This window comes from Mesitornis unicolor, unplaced genomic scaffold (genome assembly GCF_000695765.1).
Source record: "Mesitornis unicolor isolate BGI_N332 unplaced genomic scaffold, ASM69576v1 scaffold3195, whole genome shotgun sequence".
Taxonomy (NCBI): Eukaryota; Metazoa; Chordata; class Aves; order Mesitornithiformes; family Mesitornithidae; genus Mesitornis; species Mesitornis unicolor.
This window is the reverse complement of record NW_010186001.1, coordinates 16,225-28,718: the sequence shown is the minus strand read 5'-3', so window position 1 is coordinate 28,718 and position 12,494 is coordinate 16,225. Positions and strand designations below refer to the sequence as shown.

General features: G+C 38.6%; 1 protein-coding gene across 1 annotated transcript in view; it reads left to right on the top strand.

The window, feature by feature from the left end:
* Positions 1 to 12,494, top strand: part of NRG4 (neuregulin 4) — a 16,473-nt gene that overhangs the window by 1,536 nt on the left and 2,443 nt on the right. The window contains exons 2-3 of the mRNA XM_010184998.1: positions 3,817 to 3,910; positions 9,805 to 9,954. Coding sequence (XP_010183300.1) covers positions 3,817 to 3,910; positions 9,805 to 9,954 — 244 coding nt within the window. The remainder of the gene's footprint in view (positions 1 to 3,816; positions 3,911 to 9,804; positions 9,955 to 12,494) is intronic.

Sequence of the window (12,494 nt, the reverse complement as noted above, 5' to 3'; positions counted from 1 at the left end):
AGAACAATTTTAATTTGTTACCAACATCAGAGTAGAACAATGGGAGATACAACCAGATCTTAAAGTCAAAACACCTTCCCCCCACCCCTCCCCTCTTCCCGGGCTCAGCTTTTGTTCCCGGTTTCTTCACTTCCCCCCTTTTGTCCGGGGGCGGGGAGGGGATGGGAGTGGGGGTTGCTGTCTGCTGCTGCTCCTTCCTCTTCCCGGCCTAGGGGAAGACTTCTCCCAGCCTCTCTCTCTGCTGCCACATGGCGCCCTTCCCACAGGAGAAAAAGTCCTCAAAAGTCCAATCTGGGTCTGCCCACTGTCACAGTTCCCTCACACACAAACTACTCCAGCCCACACTGCCCGCAGTCATGACTTCTTCAGAGGCAGCCACTACTCATGTGGCTCTGCCCCAGCTGATGAACTCTACGGGCTGCAGGTGAGTCGACCGGTGCTCTTGCCACAGATGCAGGGGAAACCTCGACTCTGCACCCTTCCCATCCTCCCTCTCCTTTCTTCCCTGAACCAACCTTTGGTGTTTTTTAAAGTTGTTCTCCTCAGGTCCCACTCCTTTCTCCGCTGCAGGTCTCTTCTGATTGTTCTGAAGGGTTCCCAGCTCTCTCTTTTTCAAGCTGGAGCTGCAGCAAGGCTTAAGTTTAAGTTGGGGCTGGGCTGGCCCAGCCTAGCCAGACAAGGCCAGAGCTGGGGCCGTGCTACCTGCACCGGGGTGGGTGTGACATTGGAGTGGGGAAGCTTTTTTCAGGTAGCTTCTTACAGGGCTATGTCCATAGTCCTCCCCCACTACCAAAAACAAAGCAAAAAAACCCTCACAGAGAACGCAATACATAAGGGTACCATTTTTCCCTTCACACTGGAAAACAGTCTAGCTCTAGAAAGAAATAGCCTATAGAGAAATGTCTGTAATTACAAATCAAAAAGGTTTTGAAGGCTTCCTAGGTACTTTCTGTTCTCTCTCTCCACCCCTCTCACTTCTCTCTAATAGGCCTACAACAGAGTGCCTGAGGTATTTTGGCAGAACAGAAATGCCTAGTTGGGCTGCAGAGCTGGTCCTTAATACACAGATCACAACATAACAGTGAGAGAATAATTCTCCAGAATGTTCTGAGACCCAATTGACTTTAGGTGTTTAGTTTTCTTCAGTACTTTACCACTGCGCCAATGTGGGACAGGCCTATTTCTGCATGAAGATGAAGAAAATGAATAAAACCATAAGGCAGGATTTTAAGGAAGTTAACACATTCTCATGAATTCTCATGAGCATTTCTTTGAAGGCTTTCCAAAGCTCTCTAAAGGGATTTTTCTGTGGGGCCAACCTTCTATTGTCTCACTTTTCTATCTGGTAGAATTTTCAACAACACTTAACTCCCTCAGATGCATAATAGAGTTGAAAGCAGGTCAAAGTTGAGAATTGCTTTTTCTCTCTTGATTCTTATGATTGTATAAATATCCTGATACACTGTTCACATATTCTATATCCTCTCTTCGCTTAAGGAAGGATCATTGAATCATAGAATGGTTTGGGTTGGAAGGGACCTTAAAGCTCATCCAGTCCAACCCCTGCCATGGGCAGGGACACCTCCCACCAGCCCAGGCTGCTCCAAGCCCTGTCCAGCCTGGCCTTGAACACTTCCAGGGAGGAGGCATCCACAACTTCCCTGGGCAACCTGTGCCAGTGCCTCACTGCCCTGACAGTAGAGAAATTATTTGTAATATCTAGTCTAAATGTACCCTCTTCCAGTTTAAAACCATTACCCCTCATCCTATCGCTACCTGCCTTTGTAAAAAGTCCCTCTCCAGCTTTCCTGTAGGCGCTCCTCTGAACCTGCTCCAACAGCTCAATATCCTTTTTGTGTTGGGAGCACCAGAACTGGATGCAACTTATCACCTTTTATTTAATTACACTGTCACAGAAAGTTCCACTGCTATATTTGAGTAGACTAAAATAAAGTAATTGTTTTTTCCTGCTACCATTTTATTCCTATTGGAATTATACTGTTAACTATGCAAAATAATTTTAAAAGTGAACTTGCAGCAAATGAATTGCCTATAGACAAGCACAGAAAGCTTCAGAGTTAAAATAAATTTCTGTTTAACTTCTAACAGGGTAGGGCAGAACACACATTTCTGTGATGCCACATCTCAATGCAACAAGGTCCGATGTGAACAATCTTTCCAGCGTTACCTCCCCCTCCTCCAGCTTCATAATTTATCTGCACACATGCAAAAAGGCCTGGTTACCATTGAGATGCTAGCACTTTGATAACATGAACATGAAACTGAATTCCTGTTGAGCTCTGTGGTATAACTGCCTTTGGCTTCAAATAATACTAAGGCCTTTACTCACACTCCTGCATCAATATGCCATCATAGAAGTGGAAGAATGCATGAAAAGAATGGAGAGTGGAATTACTGGAGATGGTCTAGAGGACAGCAGGGTGCACAATGTTTTTGTTGCACAGGATTAGAAGTAGCTGCGCTTTTCTGCTACTCTTAGAAATGTCAGGTTTATTTTCTATACAAAGCCATATAAGCTCCCTCTAAGGTATGTCTTATGGCCACACTTCTCACTGCTTTTTTTTTTCAGGAATAGAGGGGCACCCTATCTCTTTTATCCTGAAGGGCAAATAAGAAAATTAGAATCTTTATTCCTCTTAAACAACACTATATTTTGTATAGGACACATCTTCTATACAGAAATAGTAAGACAGCAGCATTCTTCTTTTCAGAACTTCTGGAATAACAGCAAAACCAACACCTGAAGTGTGAGGTGACACTTGATTCTCACACTTGTGATGTCAGAAGACTGCTCTGTTTTTCTTTTGATTGAGATATTGTAGTTTCATAAGATTGAAGAAATAGATAAAAATTAGAAGCATATATATGAGTTACTGATGCATTAAATGTATCATAAATATATGCAGTCCAACTTCCAAATTTAGTTTTTCAAAAAGAGTGAAATGGTAGTTAGATATTATTTTTAAGTGTAAAATGTACAACTGCTGCTACAAGCACCAAGATTAGTGTCTTGTGGGGGGGTGGTTTAGTGGGGTTTTATTACAATGCTTAATTGCACAACAATTCTTAGAAGAAGCTCACTGAGTTAGGAAAAAGCCTGTTTGAGATCTGTAGAAATGACATTGTAACAAGCAGTCTTCTACATAAGTGACACTTCCTAGGCTAGCTCCTCCATCGGGTGTTAAAAAACGGGGTGGGAAAACCTAGAGGTGCCCAACTGCACTGTGATTCATCGCTTAATACAGCCTGAAGCAGTCTGAAAATGTCCTGGTCCACACCTGAGACTATTCTAGGTTTATCTGTACTGACTCTTGATTCTCTCACAGAAGCTAGTTAAGCTAAAGATAGTTTGTGCCACTGGAACAGGACAAACCAGACTTCATACAGGTCATCATGTGAATCGCTGTATTCAGTACAGTTTGTGGTCATGAAAGGCAAATGAAGTAATGGAAAATTCAAAAGTTCCTCTCACTGCAAGAGAGATTTTGCATTTATTCATATAATTTAGGTGCCTCATGTCTGACATGGTGATAAATTTGTGTCTTTTTGCATATTGTTACATGAAACAATTCTGCAGGATAGATGGTGTTCTATGTTGCTGGCCTGGAAGGCAAGACTGAGACCTCACTTGTTCATAGGGTGGTTTTGTTTATATGTGGTGGTTTCTTGTTGTGTTTTGTTTTGTTTTTAGGAAGCCACTACCACTCCCCAAAAATGTAATTAAGATCTCCTTTTACTGATGAAAATACAGAAGTCTCTGTTTTTCTCTATGTTTGTTTTGGTCTTATTTTTAAGATCATGAAGAACTCTGTGGCACCAGTTATGGATCTTTTTGTCTAAATGGAGGGATTTGTTATATGATTCCTACTGTATCAAGTCCATTCTGCAGGTCAGTGAAACTAAAGTTTGCGTGTTTAAGTATTGGACATCAGCTATCTAAAAACTATTTCACCATTTTCCTTCATTAAGAAATTACTGTTAAAAAGTTAGATAAGAGAAAATACCTATTACCTATGGTTGTTCCAAATTCAGTAATTCATGCTCAGATTACTTATCTAGCTTGCAGAGACATGACAATAGGAGAAAAATAAAGGTGTATACTTGTTTGACATGTGCAACAGTACTCAGTTATACATGCATTCAGAATGATATATATATTTAGAGCCATATTCCTTCCCCTCATTATAATACAGAAAGGAACAAAATACCCTTTGCCTCATAGAGTATAGGCTGTAGGAAAGGCATTCAGAAAGACAAAGTACATTCCCAGTTTTTCTTTCAGATGAGTTATATTGCAAATATGCTTATAATATAAAATGGCTGGCCTGAATAAAATGAGGAGGCACAAAAAGGAATATAATCTTTTAAGGGGGAAAAGAATGTAATTCATGACTTACTGTGATCTCTGAATCTCACTGAAATACTCAGAGGACAGCTTTACAATGACAGCCAAAGACCAGTTGATAAAGAAACATCAAGGCAGCAACTTCTTACACCATTCGTTTATGGGACCATTCTTTTTTGAAGTCCATGTAGCACCTTGGAAAAGAAACACTTCCTATATTTGCATGTGGATATGATTCCTGCATAAATACAGCCCTATCCTTTTATTTTCTCATTTTCCAAGACCTAAGAAGATGCTAAATTACATTCTAATTTTTCATGGTTCTGCATTTACTAATTCTGAATTATCATTCATCAAAATAAATTACGGTTAATTTAATGGATTTACTTAACATAAAAATAGGCGTTCAGACACCTATTACATACACTTAAGGATATTGCCTTTTTTATTTCCGTGCTAACTTCTGCTCCCTCTTCAATCTTGTGCTATAACTGATGATAACTGGATGAAACAGTTGAAGAAGGAAACAAAATACTTTCTAAGATGCCTAATTGAAGTATTCCGTTCTTGTCTTCGGGACGGTTCAATGTAAACTTTTAAATTCAATCACGTAAACTCATCTAGTAGATGAGAAGAGGCACTTTTGTAGTAAATGCTCACTGAAAAATATACACAGCATTATTGTCCAGTGTCATCAGCATATTGTACAATGACTCAGATCCAGAAGTGAGGATAAAGCTCGGAAGTGCTGTATGATGGTGATCTATTCTAACTGCTAAACCTTGCAAGCTTACGCAATGTGAAATGAATTCTACACACACAAAAAACCCACAGCTTTGAATGAACTATGCTTTTTTTTTTCCTAGAAGGAATCTCATATTATTGATATTAAAACACTTAAATCAAAAAAGAATGGTTAGACTAAAGAGCATCAGTTACACAATTTCAGAGCCCTCTCTCAACTATTGCTGTGCTGTGTAGTGAGGAGGGTGTATTTGATGCAGCAACTGTAAATATGAAGCAACAAATATTCAGAACAATTCATTCTTCAGGAGCACAAGCTAGTCAGCATAGATCATTTCCACTTTAAAAGGGCTCCAAATGAAGTCATTGTAATTCAGGTACTAAAAGATTTTATAATCTGCTGAAGCAGAAAACTAACATCTTCGGTGCATTTCTGTTAGGCAATCTTATTGCATTTAAATTAGCAAGTATTTTTCTTCTGTATCTAGTGGTTGATTATGAAGTTATATGGGCTTAAATAGCAGCATTCTATTTAGGCATGTCCTCATTCTAAACATGTTCCTTAATCAGTCAGAGAAGGCTAATTATAGATGAGAAAGGTTTTGTTTACGCACAGATATCTTAGTAATCAGCAGTGATGTGAATAGAAACAACAGAAAAAAAATGCATCGCTATTCAGCAGAATTCAGAAGGATATTTGGTGCTTTGGAACTTCAAGATGGGCATCATCACACAGTTGCGCAAGGGTCTTTGATGAAGGTTTCTGCCAAATCCCACCTAAAGCTTCCAGGTGTTCTCAGATGATCACCTCCCACCAACAGAAAAATTGAGTCAGTCAGTTTTAGAATCAAAGGCTGAATGATCGTTAGTACAGCATTGATTAAAAGGGGGAAATGGAGCAAGAACAGACTAACTGTAAAAATACCTTAAAACACATTTGCCTTGACATGCCACTTATTTACACAAATGCGTTGTGCTAAACAGTCCAGATTAGTCCAGATCACCTGATGCAACATAATTTGAAGCAGTTTCACAATGTGACTCAGAAAATTGCATAATTCTTTAGAATTACGTATTTTGTAACATGCTAACAAATTAAGAAACACTTTACTTCTGGAATTTCAGTTATTTTTACCGTTCAGAACTGAATATATATTTAATAGAAAGAGAACACTGGTTGACCCTCCACCCCTGTGCAACATCAGCAGATTTTAAATACAGCTGATGTGTGGTAAAACATGAAGTTGCTCAGCTGCCATCTTCCCTCATTCCCGTCCTAGCAGTGAGTCAATGTTCTCAGCAGCAAAAGGCGCACCTGTCACCATAAGCAAGATGAGCTTCAAACCCAGCAATGCTCAAATGTACTAAATAAACATGCAGCAGAATGGAGAAGGATGGAAAAGCAGCTGTCTCAGGTGTATCATAAAGCATGAGGCTGAAAGCTGTTTGCCTCAGCACCTGATGCACAGCTGTCCCATAGTCATTAATTAATGCAGCGCAGAATTAAGATTTTGTTGTCTGAGGGGAAGCTCTGGTATTTTCATTTTGTCTTACACATGACAGATTTCTGAGAGCCTTCTTTCTGTATTTCATACAAAATACAGATGGTATAAGACCACATGAACACAGCTCCTCTGTTTCTGAGAGCTCTACACACAGAAATTAATACTGAACACTCTCCTTTTGAGGATGGGATCATATTCTGCAGAGGGCAGTGCACTCAGGTTAAGTACTGCAAGAGACAGAGGCAGACCTTAGAAATCTCTGCCCTGGAATTCCTGTGTATGGTTAAAGGATATCTCCACTTTCCCCTTCCTTTGCTTCTACCCTAATTCAATCTCTCCTCCACTTGCCTTACACTAATCTAATAAATCCCATGCAAATTCCTGTGATCACTTTCTGTATACCCCACCCGTGCCTGGCTTTTTCTCCAAGATGGGGCCTTCATTCTGTTTTTCAAATATCCCCATGAGTGATATACTTGCTGTGCCTTCAGAATACACACACTCCAAGTTGCCAGTGAAGGGCTTCCCATTCATCTGGGTTTTGGTTTTTTTCTTTCTCTGCCTCCAGAACTATGCTTTTGCATACCCTAGGCTCTTCTGAAAACACAAAGTGTCCAATTAGTATTTTTCAATTCTGCTTTTAGCTTGAAAGGTAAGAACAAAAGTTAGAATACACACCAAAAGTATAGCCAAAAAAGTCAATAATTAAGAATAATAATTCACAACTTTTTCTCAAACATTTGAAGTCTTTCAACTCTGATTGGATTGGAAATTATAGTTTCTTAGAGGAGGAAAGACCTTTTTTCCACTTCAAAAACCAACTTTGGAATGCTACATAGTAGGACCACTTAAAGCCAACAGAAAGCATGTGCCGAAATAGCAGGCGAGCAACATGCAGAGGTTGTGCAACAGCAACACCTGGCCTAGTGACCACAAGACTTAGTGCAACTCCCTCTTACTACAGCCTAGAAGCAGGCTTCTCTGTCTTTTACCCTCATTTATTCAAGTGCAGAAGCACAGTTGCCTGCCATATTAACAACTGCAAGAGCATCATGCTTAACTTGTGCTCTTCTTAGGCATCCATTACAAGCAAGATAAACTCTGAGTTGCTACTGACTCTTAAGGCTGTGGGTAGCAAGACTGACTGCCTCTAGCAGACACTACATCAATCTGGATTATGTTCATAGCCCACATGCTTGTTACAGGCTACTTTTCTGTCTTGCAGTCACTGTGTATGTAACTCCACTGAAATTATTAGCTCTGCTAATGCAGCAGGATGAGCAGATCTTCTGAGTGAGTTCCACTGCTAATTATTTGAGTCTGGTCTTTTTTTCCCCACCAATGTTAGAAAAGGACTTACAGTAGAAACCTTTCCCTTTCATGGCTGTCTTAAAGCATTAGTTGCTTCTGTATATAACATAGTCCTTCACCTGTTTGTACATGAGCACTGATGACTTCATAAAAGCTTATGCAAGCCAATATTTGAACATTTGGATTTTCAGAAATGCCCTAACTGTAGCAAAGCCTGGTCACATTAGCTATAATTCTGTTTATTTAAGTGTAACTAAAAGATACCTCAACTACATTTTCTTGTTTCTATAGAAGCCTCCATCATTCTTTGGTTACTTGACAGTATTTTCTACATCACAACAGTTCTCTAACCCTAGCCTTTTACCGAACCCTGTATGCAACTCCCTTCAGCTAAGACTGTCTTTTCTTCCTCCTTCATTTCTTTCTTTAGGCTACTGACTACTCATACTTTACACTCATTCTCTAGAACTTTTCTGTGAGCCTTACTTTGATGCCAAAACCTATTTATTTTTTCTTCCTGTATCATTTTAGCCTTGGATTATTCTACAGTTCTCAGTGCTATTCAAGAATACTTCTATGAATTTTATATTCCATTTTCTATCCCTGTTATTCTATTCAGCTCTCCAAAGCATTTCTCTCCCACTTGCTCGAGAACAATGCCCCACTCAAACTACACTTCTATTCTTAAAGTATTCCACAGTATTTCAGAAATAGGCCACTGAAATGCCACTACACTTACAGTAAATATCTGGAACATTATCTCAAGCAGTCAGAGCAGTCTGCCTACCTACCCTTCCTTCTCCCAGCAGACAAATGTAGTAACTTTGAAAAATCTCACATTGTCCTTACTAGATGCTGCTTGTTAGATCAGTTGCACAGCTTTAATAGAGGATGATAAAGGCAAAGAATTAAAAGAAATTGAATTAATTCTTTGTGCAGTAGTTTAGACCAGTGGTACTGAAATAGTGGTCCATAATCTACAGAAAGCAGTGCAGGGAGTCACATGCATGGTGGTATGCTCACAGTAATCCATTTGTCTTACTTAGGTATGCTAGACATCTTTCTTTTTTTGGCAGTTCCTCCCCACTCTGCCTTCTTATCCCTCATCTGAAATTATACCTTGCAGCTGCCAATGCCAGTTGAGAACTTCAAGTATGTTACGATGTTCAGCCCGTTTTTCTCAGCTGGAGCCCAAAATTGCTTATGTCATAGATTATTATGACTTCAGTGCCAGAAATAGCAAGAAGGAACGAGATCTTTAGTAATACAAAGAAGCAAACTTGCATGCATAAAGGTACATGCAAAATGTAGTTACTGAATGAAGTGCTTTCCATTTTCTGTAATGCAATACATTCCTTAAGAAAACTTAGCAGAATAAGTGTAAAATATAAGACAAATTAAGATTAGTTTAGCTTCAGCCTATCTGTTTTTGACTCAGTATGAATGACTAAGCCATTCATTTTATTTATTTTTAAAAAAGAAAGCATGACTACTGTGTGTAAGATGAGAACCAGTGGGATGATGCAGTTAACACTGAAGATGTGAATTTAATTAATTAAACCCACTAGTGCAGGAGGCAGATTTCACTGTGAAGTACACCATTATGAAGCATATTGCTAATGCAGTGAATGTATTAAGAAAGATGTGGTTTAATATATATAAAAGCAGTATGGATCAGAATATAAGCTTGCTGGTTCCCTTTGTCCCAGAAATACGAGGTGAGTGGAAATTCTGTAAGAAAACTTGCTGTGAAGCAAATATAAACCTTGAGTTACGCCATAAGAAGTTCTCTCCCCATTTAAGACCCAAAGAAGCCTTTTTGCCTTTCATATTAGATTACAAGTTGCAATCTAATCCAAATAAAACTTGTTTTCCCAGGTGTATTGAGAATTACACAGGAGCCCGTTGTGAGGAAGTTTTGCTGCCCAGCATCAGATCTCAAACAAAAGGTGACCTGTTTGCAGCTTTCTTGGCTTCACTTCTTCTTCTAGGAGTTCTTGTAATTGGAGCATTCTACTTCCTTTGCAGGTAAAAGTGCTTCAGAGTGCTGAAGCTATTTAATCAAGTAAAATTTCTCCTGGTAATCATGTACTAATTATTCGAATGTAGAAGTATGTAATGAATTATCCATAAGGTTTGTATGGTTATTCAGCATAATTAATGTGGATGTCTCAACTTGTTGCTTGCAATATTTTACTTCTTGGCTTGTTGTTTTCTCAATGTCTTTTCTAAGCTATTACTTACAGTTGCTTTGTAAAAAATACATATAGCACACCCATTTCTGAGAGTTTTTACAGTCTACCTAGAGTTAGTGCTAACATTTTGAAACATTAGTCAACAATTACGTTGTCTAAAGACTGAGAAATAGAAGCAAATTAGCCAAGTGCTTAGGGTTCCACTGCATTGAATTGGCAGCCAAACCAGCTGGTGCCATCAGCTCCCAATTCCTTTACAGCTCCTGACTTTAAAAGGAAAACTAAGAAAAGAATAAAATTCAAGAATAATCTCAGGTAGATGTTTAGTAATGAACTAACATTTAGAACAAATCAGAGGAGTAATTCATTTATCCAGGATGAAAGTGTCAGGTCTGGACAGCAAGTGTTGCAGGTTTGTTCTTAGTAGCATTTTAAGTATATTAGGACTTTGCATGAAAACTCATAAGCAGTTATTGCGATTAAGTCAGCTATTTGATGCTGTGCATGTATCAGTACAGGGTATCAGTACACTTATAGTAATAAGTGTATAGCAATAATATACATACTTACTGTCTTTACTCTCTGCATTTACTTACACAAGCCAACCTCCTATACCCTCTCTTATTTTCAGAGTACAGGACTTTTTTTTTTAAGAGCTCATTTTGTCATATACTGTTAATATGTATTTATGTCTTTATGAGGCAATTTACTAGCCCCTGTAATTCTTAGCCATCACAGATTTGCAGCTTCCTTATGTTACTCCTATGCTGCATTTCTTCGTGGTTATGATAACCTAAGGTTCTTGCAGTTCTGTTTTTTGCTCTCCCATAATCACATTGCCAAATCACCCTCACTGATCAGTGCCTTTCAATGAGCGACCTTTGGAATAGCTAGTCTAGTTTTACCTCAGCTGCTGTCATGGAAACCTATTGAATGACAGTTTTTCCCATAGCTGAATATATTTAGAAGAGATAGAGAACAAGAGTTTGTATAAAAAAAAAATCTTGTTGTAGAGGATATCCCCCACCTTAGTCATTTTAGTTAAATTAATCCTGTTTTAGCAGTGGAATGCCACAGCAGTTGTTCGCTAAAGAACATTTGCGGATTACTATGAAGTTATTAGAACAGAATACGGCTTTAACTAAAGAAAAAATCATTCAAGTCTCACTTTGAAAGTGAAGCTTGTCTCTAAGAAGAGAAAAAAAAAATCTTCAGAGAGCAGAGAATTCAGGGAGTAATCTGTTAAAAGATCTCCTTCCTCTTGCATACACTAAAATTAGGGGAAGGCTGGAGATGCAGTTGACTGAGTTTTTTGGTCAAAAAGCCTTGCATTGCGAAGTACAGAAGCTTAGAATAACAGCAATGGCAGGTCTGTTCGAGTCTTTTATTAGGCAGTTGGAAGATGAATCTCAGCTGCTCTATTTCTTTATAGGAAATCAGTTTACTCAAGCTTTACCTAACTGGCAGAACAAGTAGTAGGACCTCTTTATTAGAAAAATAACAAGGGCTGCAACTCAGTCTTAACATAGTTGCCCTTGAACCTATCTTACATACCAGACTAGCTTAGGAAATCTCATAAAATCATGATCAACTTCTTTAGTATACAGAAAAGAACATAACGGACTAAAAATTGTCTTGCCTTACCTTTACACTTGAGAGGCTGATGTAGCACAATCATCTTCTGCTAGAGAAGTCATCTATAAAAGACAGTTTACATCTAAAAAAATCCTTATCTCTTACCTGAAGCGACCAAAATATAAGAGGATTCTCAAGTGGATGCTTCAATTTACTCCTCTCTTTTCAGCTGTAAAAGCAAGGATTATTGCTAGTAGCTGTCATTAATACAATTTTTTTTCCCAAATTTGATCTACTACGTCTATCATAACATTCTGAAAGAGAGTGGAACTGTGGTTTGTAAGGTTTAGCTTAGAGTTTGTGTCATCCTTGACTTGTCCTCTTGACAAGATATATTAAATGTAAAATGTCAAGAGAAGTATTATGCTATTGGTTTCCACTATTACACTTTATTAGCAAGTATGTTTGATCCAGAATCTGAAAGCAGAGAGTTCCTCCCCCCCATACTGCATGTGTTAATAAGCTTTTCTGTGGCTTGCTCAGCAGAGGATTCTAGTAAGGTTTTAGTATAAACAGTAATGCAATTTGGAGGGTTGCAGAAGAGGAGATATTAATTGCAATTTAGGATACAGCAACCAAAACCCTAAATTTATATATCAGATCTTTTAGAATTTAGGAAATAAGTGCTCTATTTTCTTGTTCCTATCATCACTTGTACCCCCTCCCTTCCCAAATTTTCTTCCTCTCGGGCTGCTTGGGGCAGATTTCACAACCAGGCATGTGTGAGTGCATTTAGTG